Source organism: Anas acuta, chromosome 5 (assembly GCF_963932015.1).
Source record: "Anas acuta chromosome 5, bAnaAcu1.1, whole genome shotgun sequence".
Classification (NCBI taxonomy): Eukaryota; Metazoa; Chordata; class Aves; order Anseriformes; family Anatidae; genus Anas; species Anas acuta.
Window position 1 is genome coordinate 60,065,647 of NC_088983.1, and position 22,284 is coordinate 60,087,930.

The window sequence follows — 22,284 nt, forward strand, 5'->3', positions numbered from 1 at the left end:
CCTTGGTATTGTCAGGGTTTGGTCCTGGCTTCATGATATTTATAGTAGTCTTGATAGAACTTCAGCACAGAATAACGTCTGCAGCATTTTTTTAATCCTTCTGCAGGAAGCAAAGGGCAGTGTCGCTGGTCTTGCCTCTTCTGGAGGGAGAGACAATAAAGAGAAGAAAGTCTTCATTAGCCTGATTGGTACAAAAGGCATGGGATGCAGGTGGGTACATAGTTCTTACTTAACATCACTGATTTGTTAAATGAGACATCCAAGGCAGTTGTTTCCTTCATTCATTGATACGATATTAGGGACATGGAGAACCACACAGGATAAGGAAGACTAACAGCAGGACATCTGTGACACATGATATATTATTAGACGAGGTATAATACCTGTGTCCCAAGTTCTGACTTAAAATCAAAACAGTTCTCTATAATCTTGCTCTTACTGTTAAATTTGAGTTACATAACACAAGTTGTGTCATGGAACTGGACCTTTTAAATACTTTTAAATTTTAAGTGCTGCTCTGTGACATAGCAGGCTCCAGCACTACCTATAGTTAAATTGATTCCCTGAACTTAGACTGCTTCCTGTGAAACTTTTCTGAACTGAAAGACCATTGCCTATCTATATCCATTTCCTGAAATGAATATTGAATTTTCAACATTTTTAGAAATATGAACAGATATTTCTCAGACTCGTGTCTTGCATCTAGTTATGGAGGCTTTCTTAGACATGTAGGTATATTCAGTAAATTAGCAAGAAATTAGCAAGATGGGACTGAACAGAATATTTTCTAAAGCAAGTTTTCTTTCATATTGTGTGGAAGGTGTCAAGTTTAAAAATATATTTACAAACCTGTAAGGGTGATTCTGTATCACCTGCTGGATATATTACCCTCACAAATAATTGCTGTTGGCAGCCGGCATAGGTTGCATCTCAGTGTTTCCTCGCTAGATGTTGGACCCTGATTGCACCATCCTTTTTGCTTCTAAATACATAATGAATTGCAGTTCATAACTATGCAAGAAATTACTAATTCATCATTGTATTACATGCTGGCTTTTCAATACCAGTAGTGTCCCAGGAACTTAGTGTAGGTCAGTGTACTATGTTAGTTCCAGCATTTAAACCAGTGTTTACAAGCTTGGATAATTTTCTTTTAGGTTTTAACAGTCTAAGTTTAAGCCTTCTTGCTTACTTTGTATTAATGTGTAAATATTATGTATAAATATGTGTTTTTTGTTTGTTTGTGTTTGTTCGTTTGTTTTAATCTTACACCAGTATTTCCAGTGGTCCAACACAAAAACCAGGCATTTTTATCAGCAACATTAAGCCAGGTTCTCTTTCAGCGGAGGTGGGCTTAGAGGTATGTATGCCACATTCCAAGGTAGGTACTACAAGGAAATCTTATTTGGCATTTATGTCTTCAGGTTTTCTGGATTATTGTAGAATCACTAGCTGTGATTTCCTTCCATAACAAAGAAATGTTGTGTATTACATTTCCAGTCAAGCAAGTTCCCTACATTTTAACAACAAGATGACTTCTAGGGTCAAACCAATATTCCACCCAGTTCACTATTTGATTTCAAATAGTGGCGGTAAGAAATGCCTATGGGAGGACATGCAAACCTGGCCAGTTTTCCCCTTACACCCTGCCAGTACTGGTAATTATTGTATTGAGAATGTTAGATAGAGTCCCTCTCTCTCTCTCTCTCCCCCCCAAATCTGGTTAGTATATGTATTAATTCAGCATCTATACTAAAATATGGATTAACTCCCTTTAGGTTGGTGATCAGATTGTTGAAGTAAATGGAGTGGACTTTTCTAATGTGGACCATAAAGAGGTAAGAAATGAGAATTCCTAATTCCATGAATACATAGCTGTCAGTTTTTAAGCTTCTATCCAATTTTCCTGGCTGCAAAAACATGTTTTGATGCTGGGCTACTTAACCTAAGAGTGTATCGAACATGAGAATCTAGAGATCTGAACTGCTACCATCTTTTTTTCCGTTCATGTAGGTCTCTTGGTAATTCCAGCCTTGACAACCAGCATCGTTCATTGTTTGTATACAGGATGTTTATCACTAAATGCAGACTGATTTTTTGATTTGTTTCAATTTGCAGGCTGTCAGAGTGCTCAAAAGCAGCCGTACTTTGACTATCTCTGTGGTAGCAGGCGCCGTAAGTAGTATACTTGCAAAAGCACAATGTTTGTGAAAACTACTATACGGGCAAATAGATAGTAAAAATAAATAAAATGTAAAGCTGCATTTCATTATAATGTTTACGCTGCCAAATTCCATCAAACCAAGGTAGTTCAGTGTGGCTTTTCATTATTTCATTGATATGATATTCTACACAGATATGTTAACAGAAATTAGAAAAGGTGGGAACTGCTCCAGTGTTTACCACTGGCATCCTTAAAATGGTTAATTGTTGCTTTGGGACTCCTCTGCTCCACCCTACTTTACCTCATTTGCTTCTCCTTTCCTCAGTATACATCTCTGTACTGAAGAAGGGATTGTAATAGAGAAATTATTTGTTTCTTTACTCCTGTTTACTGGTCAAGCAAAGACCTTAATGCAAAGGCATTCTTCACTGCCTGCTTTTGTTCAAGAGCTCTATACTTTGATCCTCAGAGATGTGAAAAATTCTGCCTTCATAATTAATGGGATTTTAGTTTCAGTAATGAAATCTAGGTAGATGTTTTCAAAATGTTCCACAAGCAGCACCACTGAAATATCTTCCCTGAATAGAAAATAGTGCTGGTGTCTTCACTATAAAGCAAATTAAATAGAAACAAAAACAACTGAAACACATCAGCTAATATAATCTTTTGCAATCTACATTCCCAGCTTTCATTTTTCCTAAATGACGGTGCTCTTCCACAGGAGCATTAGAACACAGTGATTGTGTAGATGTCTTCACCATCGGGATTCATTCAATGTGCTGCTCTCTAGCATTGAATTGCTCAGTTAGGTTCCAAGAAAGCAGAATGTGGAGTTTGTGCTGGGTAACGTACTGGGAGTGTCTTTGGCATGACCACTACACTACTGCTGATTTTAGTGGTTGCTTGCCTCTTCTAAGGTGTTTAGCACATCATAAATTGGAACAAAACTGGAGTATCTCTTTGGAGTGAAATTACCAGGTCTTTTGGGGGTCTTTCACAAAGCATTCCTCACTGAAAGTTATGTGAGGAAATGACAGATGTGCTGTTACATAATTGGTTTTGAATTATTCCCCGGAAAAACGATGTTAATGAGACTCTTTCAGAACTGATTTGTGTTGGGGTGCTGATTGCAGGGAAAAGAGCTGTTTATGACTGAAGAGGAGAGGCAGAGGGAGGCACGTCTTCGTGAGCAGGAACGCCAGGAGCTGATGCATCAGAAGCGGCTTGCGCTGGAAACCAACAAAATCATCAAAGAGCAGCAAGAGAAAGAGAGATTGTAAGGACTCCATAGGAGGGTCTGAAAAATGTAGCTTGGATTTGAAAAGGGCTTGTAAGACAGGAATAATCTTAAAGAGATTCCCAACTTAGATTAAGTTATGCTTGCTTTTGTGGAGTCTCTGCTCATAATTACTTATCCCCTTGATGTTCTGGGTTTTCCAAACCAACATTATTCAAATGCATGTCTTCAGTAGGAGAGTCAGTCAAGAATCACTGTTCCCTGACTTTCATACCCCTATGGTTTAATGTGATATTTTGTATTTTCTTTGTGACATTCCCCCGTCCTTTATTTTTAGCGGAACAGTTACAAATTCATACTTTCACAATAACATGCTGTGGAACTGTCTCAGAAGGAGATAGTGATTCACAGAGTTACAGAGATATCCTTCTTAAGCAGATGGTCTTGAATGTCCTCCGGTTTTAAATAATAGCATGTTGAACTCTTCATATCTCAAAGAAGACTTTTTAAAGGAGCTTTTTTTTTTTTTTTTTTCTAATGTGCATGTGTTTACTGTTTGTATATTAACTATATGCTTTCCACACTTTGTGGAAGTTCTTACTCAGAAAATATTATTTGTATTGTGATGTCCTAATTCATGATGTTATAGAAGAAAAATGGAGATTTCCCAGAAGGCTGCAGAGGAAGAAGAGAGATATCGCCGAGAAATAGCGCAGTAAGTAACAACCTACATAGGCAATACGCTGCCCCAAAAAATAGAGTGCTTATGTATGTGCTTCTGTCTGAAAACACTCTCCATATGCTTTTCTAATAAATTTGTATATTTAGCTAAGCATAGGACCCAGTGCATCCTGGAAGTGTACCACAGAGTTGCGGAATAGGAAACGTATCTGAAAAGCAGCACCTGGAAAACACAAGGGTTATGGTGATGATAAATTCAAAGTCAGCTTGAAGTTGAATGTTTATTTTTAGAGTATGTTATACGGTGTATATAGTATAGTTAAATAGTATGTACAGAGTAATTTAAGATTGAAGAAGTTTTGTGTCTCTGAATTTGTTTGCTCTACTGGCCGCTACATGTAATTTTAAGAGAAAAGAAGAAATGTGTCCTGGAAGGAAACACATCAAGGACGAAACAGAAGAATAACTAAAGGGATGGAAAATATGCATATGCTTAGGCACTTAATGGCATATCCACTTAGTTTATATTAAAAAAAAAAAAAAAAAAAAAACTTGTTCAGTCTGTGAGAGGTACGCAGTGTAGTAATAGTCTTTTCAGATTATCATAGTTCTGAAAACCAAAGCTGAGTAGATTTAGGCTAAACTAAGGCTTATGTTTTTAGCATGTGATATTAGTTGTCTTGAGCAGAAATTTTACTCATAAATTTTTAAGTAAGCTTTTGCTTTTTGAGGAGAGATTTAATTAAGTGTTGCATTGAAAACAGTAAGTTTTATAACCTATCCTATCCAGGAAATCAGATTTTTATTAAATAGTGCTTTGACCACGTGTGGATATTTTTAAAATTTATCTTAGCTAAACTAGGGATTAACAAGAAAATCCCGGTATAAATAGTCATATATACCTTTAAGACCTGGTATATTTTGGCACCATATGTCAATATACCAGTTCAAGACTAGCTAGAGCCAAGAATAGGCCTTAGGCTACTTAAAGGCACCATATGTGAAGCTCCAAGATAATAGGTTACATGGCAGTATAGTTGTGACATACCCAGGATTTTCTGAATTTTCCTTCAGACTGCCCTTTTTTTGATCGTGGTGCTTTTCTAGATACTTTCTGGGTAATTGTCAGTTAAATGACACTTCATGAAAGGAACATGGTTTGGGAGAAGGGCATTTTATGATTCTTTATCTTAAAGAATAAAATAATTAAAAGTAAATAATTGTAATGAGCTTACATTAATGTTGTTATTTCTATACTTAGAATTTGTAACTGCATTTTTTTTCCTTATAGGATAACAGCAGAGGAAGAAAAAATTAAAAAGGAGTGGGAAGAAGACTGGGGGCCTAAAGAGCCTCCCAAATCTCTAAAAACTGTGACTGCAGAAGTGCACTCCGCCCCTCATTCTAAACACAAAAGTAAGTAATTGATTTCAGTCTGCTTCTTTGGTATTTATTTCAGACACAACATCAATGAGCTGTATGGAATATACCACTATTTTATGTCCAAGCCAGCTAGAGATGATTTAATGATTGTCAACACTGGAAGTGTGTGATAAATGTATGTAATGGCTCTTAGCAGGTACCTGGCTCACAACATCTACACCTGCTCTAACTGATGCTTTTTAACATGAAAGTTGGAAGTTGATTTGATTTAAGCAGGACCTCCATTCTTTTCAATTATGAGGAAAAATATCACATTACTAACTTCTTTTATTTCATGGAAACTCCCAGTCACACATTGCGGATCTCTATTTCATGGAAACCTCCAGTTGGACTGTCGTTTCTATCTCCTCACTCCTTTCCTCCTTTGTTTCTCTAGAAGATTTAAAGGGAGTTGCACATGACCAACTTGACACAGATGACACCGATGAAGGGACCATGAAGCAGGACAAAAAGGTTTGCCGCTCAGCCTTAACTTCCTATCCTGATTCAGATCCTTCCTGTGTTTCACTTCCTCCTGACAGTCAGTCTTGACACTGAACCTATCATTTGTATTTGCTGGGGCAATGTGTGGTCCTTTGGTAAATGATGAAATGTTACGATACTGTTGCTGTCACTGCATTCTAGAGATACCTCGACAAGAATAACAAACATGTCAATCCTAAGAATGATGGATTATACTTAGAGTTGTGTGTGTTGTTACTGTTTATTATGTAAAATTATGGTAATTCATTACTTTGTATGATTTTACTTAGCTTATTCTACGGAATGGAGCTTTTCTTTTCTACTCAAATGCCACTGTGTTCTGCCACAAGCTTGAATGAGTTTGAATACCTGTTTGATTTTGAGAAGGCTTGGTACAACTAGTGTAAAGTAAGACTGTGACCATAGAGATCTCAGCAATGCATATGGCTGTATAGTTCTGTACGAAGCTTACTTATTGCATTTTTTTTCATTTAACATAAGGTATGTGTATTAGTAAATAAGGATTATTTGTGACTAAGTGTACTAGCATAATTGATCAAGAAGTTATCTAAGATCTTGTCATGTAATATTGAACCTTTGTTGTGCCTTCAAATAAATTTTAATCAGTTGTGTATCAGCAGGGATTGATAGGAACCAGTCCTTGACTGTCCTTGACTTTTTTTTTTTTTTCTTAAGAAGAAAAACAAAAACTTTTCCTTTACCTTTTTTTAGCTTTTGGATGGTTTTATCGGTATGAAGGAAAATTTCCCACAATTCGCAAGGTACCAAGTTTGATAAATAAACTTGTTTGCTGTGCATTTGAATTTTAATTCCTTTTTTCTTCTGTTTCTCCTCTTCCATTAGAATATACCAGACATTATTTAGAGATAGATGCTTCTTCATTTCATATGCATAAGTTAAGATGCTTTTTGGATTTTTTTCTTCTGAATACATTGACCTTCTTAAGTCCTGCCAGCTGCAATGGGAATTGTGTGTACTTGGCAGAAGGCGGTCAGCACAAGTGCACAGTGCATTTCTTCTGTTTTCCACAAATCCTCAGAATAATGTTCAAAAGAAAAAAGCCTCAATAAGAGGCAAAAATTCAATGGGAGTGAATTATGTGGTTCCCAATTATACAAATATCCCAGTGAGAGGAGGGCTGAAGGCAAAAGACTTTCAGGCATGTGCATCACAGGCAGTGAGCACAAACAACGGAAAAGCTTTAAGCTCGATCGAATACCTCTCATCTAAAGAGTTGCCTCTAAAATATTGTGATTTCACATTACTTCAGCTCCAAATAATACTTCATTCCTGCTGTTGCTTTATTCTCTTTATTTCTTTTTGTGCATTTTATAGACTTTTTTATTATTATTTATTATTTTGACCTTAATAGAGCATAGGAAATGTCAGTGTACTTTGATGCCATTTTGTGCTGCTAGTGAATGTAAATCATCCTGGATCTGTAACGTGTAAAATTCAGTACACTTAGGAATTATATCTGAAAAATATTAAGAAATTTCAGCCTCTTCACACAAATAGGTGATCGTCTCAATGGCTGCTGGCAAACATAGTTTACAGAGCCTCCAAATAACTTTTCATATAGTAATGAAGATCGACCACAGTTTCTGTTGAGCTATACTACACTGTATTGACTAGAAACTTGAAAAGATTAAAAATAAATCTTTTGCTTTTAGAAATATTTTGAAATATGGAAAAGGTGAATTTTCATCCTACTGAAAATTACTAATCAATTTTTTTTCTGTGCACGCACGAAAACCAAAATTTTACTCTCTACTTAAAATGTCTTTGGAAAGTGCACAGAATCCATGGAGAAAATGGATGGAAAGGACGACTCATCCTGTAGTAGCTGAATACAGTAATGCAATTAAGATTTGTCTCATAGACATTGAAGTTCTGAAACATTTTAGCACATGTACTGCTTAGTGAGCATTTACATTTAGTAATTTTTCAAATGTTGATACCTAGCAGGTTGACCTGCTGGGTGTTATGTTTCACAGACAGTCCTAAATGTATCTTATAACTCTTTAGAGGATAAAATGATATCAAAAATTACTACTAAAGTACAAACCAATTAACTCTGAATAAGACATGCCAGCAGAATGATGCTCAGGTTAAAACATTAGTGTGAAAAGATGAAAGTGTGATAAAAAACTAAAATTATCTCCAAAGATTATTGGTTTTCAATAATAGGAACATTTAACCACAAAGCAATAGAGAGCATATCCCTGAACTCTGTACTACAAAGCTCTAATTACTTTCTTGACTGAGAGGATGACATCTGTAGCTGCCAGGAAAAAATGTTTGCTTTGTTACAAATGTTACACATAGAAGGTGGGAGGAAGACAAATAATGATATGTAAGGTAAAGCATGGTCATAATTTGAATTCCTAAAAACCCTTTTGAAAAGCCATTAGCCAATGAAAATGAGCAGAGCAAGATCAAATCTGAATCTTAGCCTCTCTGGGCGTTGGCAGGAATTGACAATAGGCGGCCAGCCCTGTTGCCCTTCTGTATTTTTTTTCAGTGTAACAAAGAGGACATGGGCTTTTCAACATGAAGTAGGCCCTAATAGTACAAGTTGGAGAGGGTAGCTGAAATGTGACATCACTGAAGTAGAAATAAGGAGCAGGGTATATTTCAGAAACAACAGGAACACGTGCTCCTAAAAGACTATGAAAAAATTTTGCCATTTGTTGGCATTAGACATGTAAAATTTTAGAGTTGCGTTGCACTATATTAGATATGCGCATGAGTAGATTTTATGTTTGGTCTTCATGATGCAGGGTTCTTTCCTGGGAGCAATTTAGTTGCTCCACTGATCAAAGCCTTTCCTTTCCATCTAATTTTTTGCATGAAGGCATGCAATGCTGTGTTTAGAATGTATGAAGCATGAAGGTTTTTTAATCATAGAATGGTCACATCTGTGTATACATGAGCATCTGTCACATGAAAGCGGTCAGTCTTGTATTCATGTAAAAGTGACTGAACAGAGAGATGATAAATGAAGATCTAACCAAAACTATTTGACTATTTGAAGTTTTTTAGTGGATCTATCTGCCCTACTGTTGTAGCTTTGCAGAGGAAAAGTTGAACTGTCTGATCTTGTATAACTTAAATGACTGTGTACAAGCCCTTCAAATAAGGTTGAAATTCCAGCAAATTGCTGGGGAAATTGAGTTAAGATTTGCTTCTAAAAGACTGGCCCCATACTTGCAGTGTAATTCAATTTTCAAGGCAGGCACTCATGTACTGAGCTTGAAGTTTGCTGTGTTTTTAGTTTACGTAAAAATTTAATTTAAGAAAAAAAATTCCCAGAAAGGGAAAGAGCAAAAGAAGTCAAAAAGTGACAGTTTTTGTGAACAAAAGAAGAATAAAAAGGAAATGGAGTTTGAGCAAAGACTTGCCAAGGAAAAGGAAGGAAGGCTGGAGAAGGAAAAGCAACTGAAAATAAATCGTCTTGTGCAGGAGGTATGTTGTATTCTCCTATTAAGTGAAAAATTCTATTGAAAGAAAATGAGCTGCCTCTTCAGTGGAAGTATCTGAGTAGGACATTCATTTAATTATGTCAAAGATGATAAAAAGTAGAAAAAATTTCATTTCTTGGGAACAGAGTTTTTGAAATGTTTGTTGCTGTCATCAATTTTTGTCTGAGTGAGGAAACTGAGTGTCTGTGTGTAGTGATGAGCTTAACAAAAGACAGTGTAAGAGGAAATCATTCTTAAAAGCACAATTAATTCTTAAAATAATTTAAATAGCATCTCATACTCTTGAAACATTTGTATTGTAACTATACCTCTAATCTCTTTTTGTGAACTGATGATGTGGTTAAGGTATCTGAAACAGAACGAGAAGACCTGGAAGAATCAGAAAAGGTGCAGCATTGGGTGGAAAGACTTTGTCAGACACGGTTAGAACAGATTTCCTCTGTGGAGAATGAGTCTCCTGAGGTAAAAAAAAAAAAAAAAAAAAAAAAAAAATGTTGGCTTTTCTATATATTGTGTGATCTCAAAGTAACTCACTAGTTTTCTCTTAAAAACAACAGCTTTTACTGGATGGAAATGAGCCAAAACCTGTCTTCCTCTTTCCTCCTCAGCCCTCATTTTAAGAGGGAGGGGAAAAATAAAAAACAACTTGTCAGCAATTATGTTTCCATAGTTTACAGGGATGATGTTATTTGATAAAGGTCACTATACTGGAGTTTTTAGTTTGTCCATCTGAGTATGTTATCACCACAAAATTAACAACTTCATCAGTTTGTGAGCACTGTTTGGGCTTGGTGGGACGTGCCACCAAACGAGCTAGAATTCCCAGCTGTGTTTTTTTCAGTGCTATATGCAAATAAGAACATTACTAATGATGAGTTCTTGAATGCCTGCTTGTATTGCATGCAATCATAACTAATAAAGGGACAGGTTAATTGAGTGATAAGGGGGGAAAAAAAGTCCCAAAGAATATGAGCTTTTTTGTTTGTTTGTCTGTTTTGTTTTTATTTTGTGTTTCAAATAGTCCCCTCAAATGAAGGAAGTGGAATATAGTGATTGTGCTTTAGAGCCGCGTGACTCTACATGTGGAGAGAGGCTTTCCCACTGTCCTGCATTGGCTTTCTTCCAAGCACAGTTGCTTCCAAGAGGAACACTGCAATCTGCTGAATTCCCCCATGACCCCCAAGCAATTGTAACCACAAAGGGGACCTTTTGGGAACACTCTTGGACAAATTTCCTTCAGGTCAATAGGGAGCAGCCCTGAAAAAGCAGATGGTCCTGTGTTCTTCCTGGCCTTAGGCTTCGATCTATTTGGTTCTTCAGTGCAGGTCACCAGGACAGTGAAATTTTAATGGTGATTTTTTTCTCACTGCTTAACTTTGTCTGCCTGGGTTCTACCAGATCTTTGTCCTTCTTGAGAAGGAAGAGATAATATTGTAAATTAAAGTCATTGGTCAGAGCTCTACCTCGATTTGAGACAAACACTGTATTTGCTCCATCAATTCTTCTTTATATTACATATTTTTCAATTACAATTCTGCTACAAAACTATCCAAGCAGTTAAACATGAAGTAAAACATACAGATGGAGTGCTTCTGAGGGGTAAATGTGACTAGACTACCTTTGGGTCTGATCTGCATCTTGGGTGCAACAGCACTCCAGATCTGTTGAGCTCTCCCAAAGAAATGTGTATGCTTTTTAATACCAAAGGGTGAGTATGACAGATGACATCTCAATGTCAGCAGAGAGATCCACTTGGGGGAAGCATTGTCAGATGAGACTAAGATGCGTGTATCTGTAGAACAGCTCATCTTCAATATTTCCCAAGCTGAGTCTACACAATAGCAAATGAGAGACTGACAATTGGATTTTATTAAATACCTAATTCTGATTACTGATGGGCATCTAAAGACAAATGTTAGCAACTCTAATATGTACAACTCTAATCTGTACAACCCTTCCTTAGCCCTGCAGACACTTTCTCCTAACTTTTTTTGGGGGTGAGCTAGGAGAAAAGTTTTCATAGGAAAACTTTTAAATATATTCTGTGTGCAAGAAGGCAAGAGCTTTTGGTGCAGGAGCAGTTGGGTTGAGTGGTGTTCTAGGATTTGCCGTTAATTTCTTCAGAGCTATTGCAGGCAGATGAACTGTTAAGGCAGATTTCTGTTCTCTTGAGAGCAGTTGGCAAGTGGACGTCCTTCGGCATCTCCCTCTGCCACATCAATGCGGCGGTTTGCCGGGGGGCTGCAGCTTCATACCACAGATCTTGATGACATAAACTTAGATGAAGTTGACAAACAAGTGGCAGCACCTCCACCCCCACCAGCTGTTACTCCAGTATCACCAGGTCATCCACTTCCCACATCCAGTGTTCCACTTCCAAGAGGTCCGGTGCTGGCAGTACCACCAGCTCCCCAGGTGACCTCACTGTGTTTGGATGCATGTGCCTCTACCCTTCCTCTGCCTGGCATCCCTTCCCTGCTCCATCACTCACTTGGTCAACTGGATCTACCCATCTGCCATACACAATATTAAAAGGAGGATTTCCTTATTTCCTACTTACTGAATGCACTTCAGAGGCAGTTTTATTAATACTTCTAATTCAAGTCCAGAGGGGTTGGCTCTATCCTCCCTGCATGCGTTGCAACCCCACCACATGCAAGTATCTTTGGCAGAATGTATTGAAATCTGACTCATACTTAAATTTGAGAAAATTATCTTTGTGGTGAAAAACTGCTATTGTGAAAGTGTTTTAAATGTTATCAAATAGCTTTGCTGGGTGAAAAGATTGGACCAAGGAAATTAGGTGGAAATCACAAGCACAAACTTTTAAAACCTAAACACAATATATCAGGACAATACTTTTAATTGAACTAGTGTTACTAATCTGCAATTCAGGTTTGCTGGGTTTTTATTGACACAAAAGTTTTGGATTTCTTTGAAAAAACACCTTTCTCTGTATTACAGTCTCAGTCCAAAAGAGAATCAAATATAAGAAATCTAGTGCCAGATCTTGTTTTAGGAGAGAAATGGCAGCTGCAGCTTCATACTTCCCTTTGCTGAGCACTGAAATGGGATCCATATACTCCAGTTTGTGTATCAAAAGATTCTTATGTTTGTTTCAAACAGCAGAAGATAGTTGCATATGGCAACTTCTTTCCTGCATGTTTTTCTGCATGGGTTGATTGACTGGATTGGATTTTAAAAAAAAAAAAAAAATTTTTTTTTTTGCATGTTTACTTGGAAATACTAGACGTGTCTTTTGCATGATTTTGTTTGTGGTGGGAAAATATATTCAAACTATTCACTTTTTAGGGGAAGCTGGCAGATTATTTTTGTGAATAATTGCCATGACATGAACTGTTTATCTTTCCTTATAAACTTAAGTAGACCTCTGATAGTGTTTCATCTTATGTGGTTTATGTGTCTGAAGTACCAATAATATGCTAGCTCTATTTAAATGGAGATGTCAGGTGGTCTTAAAGATAACAGGTTTTCGTAGTTGGTTTAAAAATAAAAATAAATGTCTGTGATTCCACACAAAAGTGTAGAAAACACTAGTATTCAGAGGAGAAATGTTCTCTTAATGCTAACAGAAAATGCTAACATTTGTAGAAGTAGTATAGGAACTGCCATACTGGATCTGACCTCAAGCCTATATTCCAATACGTTTCTGAATGTTTTTCATTGCCAGCTGTTTTAAAGGTAGATAATTGGAGAATAAGTAATACAAATATAAAATAATTAAAAAAAAAAGATAGACTTCAATAATGATAAGCTAGTTTTCACTAAATATAACTAGCAGTGTGTATGAGGAAAGAAGTAAGTTTTTAATAAAGTATTAATACTGAGCCAGAGCTGCTTTGTTTATAAGCAAGTATCAGATGTAGTAGTAAAATCAGGTGGACGATTTCTACTTGCTGCTTTTTGACAGCACAGAAACAGTTTATTTGACTTCAGCAATAAAAGATCTTGTATTTATGCCTGCCAAAGTGAACATTTAAGACTTCTTGTCATTCCACAAAGATACTTTTCTAATATTACTCAAAATTGTAAATCTTTATGGTGCTAACTTTTTTTTCTCCCTAGATCATTTTATTTCAAATTCAACTTCTTAACAGATACCTGACAAAAGGAATAAAATTTCTTGTCAAGTATGTTCCTGACAACTAGCTATTAAAATATCTGGTGTAAACCGATCTGTTTCTCAAAATTATTGGCAGCTATATGTTGTATCTGAATCCAGTTCTAAGTCTGCTACTGTTTAGGTTGTAAGAAACACCTCCCATGTTGGAAAAGCATCTTCTGTGTCAAGCAGTCCGCTGGTATGTCACTTACTGTTAATTATGAATGTAGTTTTATGAACTTCCCATGTAATGCTAATGTAAAGGAAATGTCAAGGTTCTTGCTCTGCATGGCTAATTTATTTCAAATTCAGAACTTGTGTTCATATAAGTGGATCCACTGCTGTTTTGTAAGGTACCTAATACCAGGTAGTGGAAGCAACTCATAATGGTCTGAAAACTTCATATTTCAACCCTTCGGCCATATGCAGTCAAAATTTGCATGTTGCATGCTAAGTCCGTATGTTTGAGAGCATAAACATGTAAGCCTTCTTCTGTCAAGACATACAAAGGGAGTTAGACTGACCTTTATTCTAGGTGCTACAAAGCAGGCTTTTTTTTTTCTGAGAAGAAGAATCATTTGCTTGATAACTGTTTGCAGTGACTTTCACTCAGGATTGCCAGATGTCAGTTTTCCTCATTCTGAGGCACTCTATAAGTCTCTCTCTAAATTGTGTGACTGAAGGAGAAAGCATCCAGTCCCAGTGTGACTTGAACAAAGTTGATATATGTGAACCTTCCCGTTCTTCCGAGATCAAAAAGTTTAACAATGTATTTTGTGCGGGAGAACGTTAATTGAGGGATGTCCACAGGGACTTCCAAAGACCTGGTTCCAAAACTTTTTTTCTTCAATTTGTTGAAACAAACAAAACACACATACACAAACAAAACAACAACAAAAAACCCAACCCCACACATTCCCCTGTTTAAAAAGTGGCTTAACCAATTTACTGGAAGTGATTCAAATACTTTCAGAAGATACAGCTTGTACTATATGAATGATATCTGGAACAGATCACATTTCCTATGAGAAACATTGACAGGAGTGTGCTGAGAGTTGCTGGGGTTAAGTCAGAAACTAAACCCACAGGGTTCAGTTTTGAACTCTTTATTTGAATACAACTATGCTTGACGTCAGTGAGAGTTTTGACTGAGTAAGAAGTATGGAATCAGACTCATGGCTAGTACGTGATGCATGGTGAGGTCTCAAATGGCTCTGGATAACTTTACTTTGCAGAGTTGAGAGGAAGTAATTAGCATAGCTAGCCCTTGTTCTTAACTACAAGCAAGTTATCTTGAATTTATATGTGTGGAAAACTGATCACTACAGTCCTGGTGAATTTCACATTAAAGAAATCCATTTAGACACTGGTTACAGTTTCATTTCAGGTTCACTCTCTTCTTTCTCTCAGTTTTAGCATTTTTCTGCAGTTTCTCATTTAGTTCATTGCCTTTACGGGATAAATGCCAAAAGCAGGGATGAGAATTTTCCATAATCTTGCTGGTGAAGCCAGAGTTTAAGGGGAAAAGGCTACTGTTTGGATGCAAGAGAAATTGTGTTTTCATTTGCTAACTTTGTAAGTCTCTTAGTTAAAATATTTCTGTAAGTCTTTTGTTGTTTTAATACCATTGAATTCATTACCATAAATTATTTATATTGGAGCATCTTGGTGAAATGTTGGTTTTGCACAAATTAAGATGTGAATTGTAATTTTCTTAAATTAACCCCTATAGCAACTTGCTCCAAGTCCACCTACCCAACGACATCCAGGGGTACCAATAGTCTCTAAACCAGTCATGCTGCATCCTGACCCAAACTTTATGGTCAGGCCAACAATCAAATCTGAGGCCCTGGTAAGCCTTTTAGTCCTGGTAAGCCTTTTAGTGTGTGGTTTTGTTTTTCTGAATGCTACAGTACTGTGGGATTCGTTGACTTCTGAAAGAAGCCATGCTTGTCTCATTTTCTGCTAGCTGACATTCATTTAGGTTTTCAAGTGATCACTAATGGTAAGTACAAAACAGTGTCTTTCATTCTTTTCATGATACAAAAGTCAATCTAAGTGAGTCTTTGTTCTGGGGTGCCTATCTCTAGAGCAGTGTAGAGCCTTACTCTCACTAGGAGAGTCTGCACATTTTATTTTGTCATTTGTGAGCTGATTTGCATTTTTATAAATCATGGATTCATTTGTCAGAAATGAAACAGTAAAAAGTTTATGATGTTGAATTTTTCCTATGTAAATAGCCATGAATGTACTTGAAATGTATCTGTGGATCTCATTCTTTTCTTTCCAGAGAGAAAACTTACATCATTATATCTTATATTAGTATCAATAAACTTGTAATATAAGTTATATGAAGAAACTCATCATGTGCTGTTACTGCAAAGTTGACTTACATTCAGATTCTTTGTCTTCTTTTTTTTTGCCATATCTGTTTCAAATGTAAGTGAATAAGAAACTGTTCGGCTAAATATTCTTAGACCAACCAGATATGATTTTCAATAATTTTTTTAATGAGGGAAGGTGAGCTGTGGCTTTCTGAAAAGAAGGAAATACTGTTCTGGCAGGTGATAACTCCCAAACAACAGCCTGAAAATTCATCTAAGATAACTAATAACTGGTCTGTTAGTTATAGCATTACTCTTAAGTGTAAACATGACTTACTCTTTCCTTCAGTTGTGTACATGGAACTCTCATTTTGATTGTAATGAGTAATTTGTTATCTCTGCAATTTGGAATTTCTTAGAAGAGGAATAAAAAGAGTAAAAATCATAGTCGACAGTTAATCTAACCAAACTTTGGAAAATAAATATCTGATACGCAGGTATTGAATAGTATGGAAAGATTTGGTAAGATGTTTGTGTTTGTTATCAGGTAGCCTTGGTACAAATTGAAATTGTTGCTATTTATTGTCACTGCTTACAATTAGTTTGAAAGACTAGCAATAAGATTCATCTCCACAGGGAAATTTCTTTTGATATGTTATGCATGCACATTTTCCAAACCACAAGACTGCTAAAACATTTCAGCTATCAATCATCTTGGTCATCTTGGTACCTCATCTGCCTTATGTCAGCTGGAAGATTACAAATTTCACTGGGATGAATATTCTGATAGGATTGAGAGAAACATCAGTCTTTAAATTGTTTTTTTGCAGACCTGTTACCTCTTAACTCCATTTATGACTTAATGCTGTAATTCTGGATGCAGAGGAAGCCACAGCAGTATGTGGAGTAAGACTTTCATTGATGTTGTCTGGCATGAATGGCAAAGCTAACTAAGTTTTGGTTCAGAGAATAGGAGAGGATCATAATGATTTAGTGATGGGGTTTTCAGAGAGGCAAAACCAACACGAATACTAATCTCTGCTCTCCCAGCTATTGCAAATGCCCTGCTGTGTGAATTAGAAGGCTTTGATGCAACTGCTGCTGCTAAAATTTCCCTCCTCTCCTCTTTTGTGGTTGGATACAGCATTTCTGAAAGGAACAATGAATATTTAAACTTTTCTTGCAAGATATGAAATTTGATTATGCAGGACTGCAGTCAAGGAACATGAGACAGATTCTTAAATACTATGCAGTAAAATGTGGTGATCAGAAATTTCAGTTACTGCCAATAGTTATGCCATCTGTGCTGAAAAGGGAATCATTTTTTTCTGAGTGGGTGGAGAGGGGCTGAACAGTGTTGTTGGAGATCTTGCCAGACTTGCCCAAACATCCTTCAAGATAAAAACTTGATTCCTAGCTCAGTTGTTAAGTACACGCAGACCACACATTTGGTATTAATTCAGGAGTATGCATGTTTTTCCAAGTAATGGTTATGGATACATGCCACTGATAGAATCATGAATGAAAATGATGGATAGTCATTTGTTTTAAAGGGAGTTGAGTTTGGAAATGTAAACACCATAGTTCAGTCTGTAAGAAGACATTCTTGTAGCAGAAGACTTAAATAAGTTATTAGATTCAATGCAGTGTTTTGAGAGGAGGACAGAGTGCTCTGTTTTGTTTCTTTTTGGTTTTCTAGCTTATTTTATTTTTAAAAATCTTTGTAACATGAGGTTCTATATTTCAAGTGATCGCAAACTATAATACAACCATTTTATGAATAAACTAAAAAAAAAAAACTTGATATGGGATTAAAATTACTAAAGCCCAATACAATAAAAAAAAAAAAAAAAAAAAAAAAGAAAGTAAGAAAGTAAATTGCAGCAATAATTGATATACTGAACTTTCTTGTAGCCATCCAAATTGAAAGAAATTGAAGTAAGACCACTCATAAATAAATTAGTCAAATAAATTCAGTGGGATAGTTTTTAGTAGAATGAACCTGTTCCTGTAATTGATATTTAAGTAATTGCTTGTTTCAGAATAAACCCAAATACACATAATCTTTTGGCTCATCAACTTCATAAGGATTTTAGTGTATTATAATTCACTCTTCAGTATAGGAAATCTACTAATAGGAGAAAAAAAAATATTGTTATAGTGTACATATATCATGAGGTTTTGATAGTTTGAAAATCATTGGTCTAGCATTTTGTCCATATTTTTTTCAATTAATTTTTCAGAATCATGCAGCAGAAGTCAAGGTACAATTCTCTAGAAATTAGGGATAAAATGAGTCATGGAAATTATCTTTAAGAAATCTTGTGGTATGGAAATGTGAATTACTTATGTAGTTCCTCTCTAATTCTTTCCTCTTTGTGTTTGTTATCATTTCACTATGTGTGTTCTCTCATTTTGAAATGGTGTAGGGAAGAAGTACTAAAAAAGGCAAGTGTGATTTAGTCCTGAAACAAGAAAAGAAAAGCAGCAAGGTTATTTACGATTAGGCGTTATTTGTTTACAAGAACTTAATATTTGGTTTGGCAATTTTCTTTCTTTTGCAGCCACAAGAGATGTTTAAAAGGATGGTGGTTTACAATTCATCATTTAGATCTAACAAAAAACAAGTAAAATAATGTTTTCCGTGTTTTGTGTGGTACTCGTGTTCTCACTGAGTGTAGGTTTTCTTCCTAATCCTGTTGCTGAGTTTCTAAAACTGAGGATATAAAACAGCCCTAGTGCATGAAAACTGCTAGTTTTGGTAAACTTTCGGTGTGTGCATGTGGCGCCTGCTAGCCTAGGAAGATGAATAATGAGAGGATAGTGAGTCCTCCACATTGAACCATCTTGAAGCTACTTATGTGATTAGTGCAATATTTAAGATCGTTGTATATTGGTAACTGATCTGAGACTGGGCAGTTTTTTCAATATTCCTAAGGTTTTTTGTTTGTTAGCTTACAGTTTCAATGTTTTCTGTAATATAATAGTTTTAGCTTAACAAATAAATCTATTATCATAACAGTAATCGGTAGGAAATCGGAGGAACTGATGGTGGAAAGTACCTATGCACGTAGCCTTTCCTTATGTTGTGTAGGGTTTTTCTACCATATTGCTACTTCTATAGCTTTCCTCTATGAGAGTTTAAACGGACATTGTGGTGTGCTTTCCTCTCTCCCTCTTTGGTTGACTGATCTGTGGTTTAAGAGATTGTCCCTTGAGGCGAACAATGTGCCTGATTTCTCTGTTGCTGTTAAATGTGCCAGCTCCTTTGTGAAAGCAAGCTAACCTAGATGTGTTGTCATGTTACATGAAAATGTTGGGGTACGGTTGTGAGCTCACAGTGGTAAAACATGAAGATTAATAATGATTTTTTTCTTCTCTTGCTGTTTAGTTTGAGTTTTTCTTGATATTTAACATTAGTCAAATAATAAAATCATTTTGTAGACATCTTTTCTAGACAAGTGAAATCGTTATACATAAGAAGGAAAATATAGGATGATTTTTGACAACTTCAAGGTTAACCATAATGTATCCTACTGAAAATCATGAATTAGGCCTCTTTTGTAGGTGTAGTCAAATTAATACATGAATGTTGGCAAAATGTCAAATATTTAAAACTTCCATTAGTCCACAGAAAGACGAACAGATATGTGCTGTCTTACTTCAATAGGATCCTTCAAGTGTGCAGGGCTCCATCTGAGAAGGTGGATTTCTATGAACAGATCCACTGCTGAGGATTCAAGTACTTCAGCCTGCATAAGCTGGAGGCTTGTGTCAGAAGGGAAAAAACCGGATTTGACTCAGATAGCAAATCAAACTTGGTGACTGTTCAATTAAAACTGAATATTAGTATGTTTTAATTCTTCATTTCTATTTATTTTGATAAGGTCACATTTGTTATTGACTGATGCTAGAAACTACAGTAAGCTGTGCCATTGGCTTAGGTGTTTTATTTTCTTTTTGTTTTGTTTCCCACCCCAAATATTAGGTCCAGCTTCCCTCTAGAAGTCTGGACAGATAGTTGTTTCACTGCAGTCAAATGTTTAATGTTCCATATTCTACTAATGTGCAGTCCTTTTGAATATTACTGTAAATCAAGAATGTTCTGTACTATTTCCCTGAGATATGCTGAGCAGTGGAAGGTTGGATTAGCCCCATGCTTTCCACTCCGTGTTGCTTGGTTCATTAGCTGCTGCTTGGTGCACGCTCTCTCCTCTGTGAATTTCTGATGCTCCTTTCTGGGAAGATTTGCTGCCATTCAGAGGATGTGTTCATTTTATTATGGCTGTATTTGTACACTTACTAGATTCAGATAAAATCATTTCTTTGCATTTTTATTTTTTTTTGTGGGGTTTTTGTTTTTTTCCTGTTTGAAAATTGGTTTTCCCAGGAAAATTTTCTTCAAGGGCAACATCTGTTTTTCATGAGGGTGACCTGGGACAAAGAGTTCAATGACTTGCTTTTTAGATTACATAATGAATTAGTGACTTGGCTGACATTACAGTTCTTTTCACTAAGTTGTTTGCTCTGAGACCATTTATGTCTACTTTAGCCATCATTCCAGAGATCAATACAAATTCATGTATTCAAACTATTAGTAGTTCAGAGTATTCTTTACTGTAAAATGTTTCTCTTGCAGTTATAGTGACAGTGCTCATAAGACTGATATACTCCCTAAATGCATGAATGATTGTTTTTTCCCTCAAGATGGAATTCTACCTTTACTGAAGGTAGATGAGATTCCCATTTATTTAGTACCTCGAAGTTAGCAGTTAACAAATGCTATACAAGCAAACCTTATTTAAATGCTAAATAAGATGTAGATTCTCAGTTCCCAACAGAACCACATGAAAATGAAATCGTTTTTTGTCCTTTGCTTGTGGTATGGAGTCAACTTCCTGAAATTCCACAGAGAGAACGCAAGAAGGGTTTCTAAGGAGTCTGGTCCTACAAACTAGACACCATGGAGCAGTGTTGGTGGTAGTCCCAAGACAACACATGGTGGTAGTCCCAAGAAAGGTTGCTCAGAAGAGCATGGCAGAACGTACCTGCCTGTGGTAGATTTGGCCTTTTCTGTCGGGTGTGGAGAGGAACTGCTGAACTGGTAGTGTAGTAAACTGTTCCTCAAAATTGCTCCATAGTATGGCCAGGTCAAAGTGCTGATTTATTGTAAGGTCTTAAAATGTCTTCTGACTGTCAGGATGGACTCTCTGCTACCTTTCCGTGTTTTTCTCCCTTTATAGTCTCCTTTCCTATCTCACAGAATTATGTTTTCTCACTAATAACTAAAATTAAGCTTTTACGTTAAGCATGTGCATGAGCCTAATGTTTCTACAACTGAGTATTGTTTTATTCTCAGGGCTTCCAGAAATATGTGGAAGACTTTGATCCATATTCAATGGTAAGGAAAGAATTATGATACGTCTCAGTTTAATATAAAATACACTAGGAAAAATAAACACGTTCTTGATTTTGAGGGCTGGGAGGGGGTAACATTCTTGCTTCTTGTTTTGCTGGGACCTGACCATTTGTTTCTTCTAGCCCTGTTGAAAGGGAGCTTCCTTACATGAAAGGATGAACTGGTGTTCAGCTCTTCCTCTAACACTATTTTGGAAGAGGGGAAGGTCCCTTTTCACCTGCAATCTACATAGATGAGGTTAATTGTTTTATGTTTCCAAAATGGAAATGAATAACCATGATATCTTTTCGTAGTTTACCCCGGAGCAGATTATGGGAAAAGATGTACGGCTATTACGCATTAAAAAGGTAAGTACTCTATTATCTATTTATATTTAAAGGGTTGATGTAATCATCTCACATATGGATACATCTACTGGGAAAAATGAAAGATTAAGTTCCTGTTGACGGCAAGAATTACCAACCTTTTCTGAAATGAAACTCTTTTTTAATAGGAAGGATCATTAGACCTTGCAGTTGAGGGAGGAATTGATTCTCCGATTGGAAAGATAGTAGTCTCTGCAATCTATGAGGGTGGTGCTGCAGACAAACATGGTGAGTAACGATGGAGAAGTTGAATGCTGCTGCAAAATGGCATCTTCCACTGTCTGAGTTCTTGGCTGACTTTGCAGTTGCTGCTGGTACTGAGAAGCACAGATAGACTGCCCGAGGCAGCCAAGTTCTGTCTCAGCTCTAAGTGCAGCTCAAAGAGAGGCTCATGGTTTGAAGACTGCTGCTTACATTTATAAAATTTACATAATTATTAATAATGTTTAAGAAGAAATAGTCAATCTTGCTGTATTTTCATCATAGCCAAAGTTTCAGTAATATGACCCAAAAATGTAGAGCTGTTTAAGGCCCTTTTTCAGTCAGATACCAAAAAATGC

At 36.3% G+C, this 22,284-nt stretch overlaps 2 protein-coding genes across 3 annotated transcripts in view; both read left to right on the plus strand.

Annotated features, from left to right (window-relative positions):
* USH1C (USH1 protein network component harmonin) overlaps positions 1 to 22,284 on the plus strand; it is a 43,354-nt gene that overhangs the window by 16,075 nt on the left and 4,995 nt on the right. The window contains exons 8-18 of one of the 2 annotated variants that reach the window (XM_068685162.1): positions 107 to 210; positions 1,276 to 1,360; positions 1,779 to 1,838; positions 2,119 to 2,175; positions 3,298 to 3,440; positions 4,051 to 4,116; positions 5,374 to 5,498; positions 5,902 to 5,978; positions 21,300 to 21,341; positions 21,653 to 21,706; positions 21,853 to 21,952. In XM_068685162.1, coding sequence (XP_068541263.1) covers positions 107 to 210; positions 1,276 to 1,360; positions 1,779 to 1,838; positions 2,119 to 2,175; positions 3,298 to 3,440; positions 4,051 to 4,116; positions 5,374 to 5,498; positions 5,902 to 5,978; positions 21,300 to 21,341; positions 21,653 to 21,706; positions 21,853 to 21,952 — 913 coding nt within the window. The remainder of the gene's footprint in view (positions 1 to 106; positions 211 to 1,275; positions 1,361 to 1,778; positions 1,839 to 2,118; positions 2,176 to 3,297; positions 3,441 to 4,050; positions 4,117 to 5,373; positions 5,499 to 5,901; positions 5,979 to 21,299; positions 21,342 to 21,652; positions 21,707 to 21,852; positions 21,953 to 22,284) is intronic. The other variant, XM_068685163.1, reaches the window with a different exon arrangement.
* On the plus strand, positions 5,985 to 15,478 carry LOC137857935 (harmonin-like). Its single transcript, XM_068685165.1, has 4 exons — positions 5,985 to 9,476; positions 9,839 to 9,955; positions 11,672 to 15,191; positions 15,349 to 15,478. Exons 1-3 carry the CDS (start codon positions 9,390 to 9,392, stop codon positions 12,023 to 12,025), a joined length of 558 nt encoding a protein of 185 aa, XP_068541266.1. The 5' UTR covers positions 5,985 to 9,389; the 3' UTR covers positions 12,026 to 15,191; positions 15,349 to 15,478.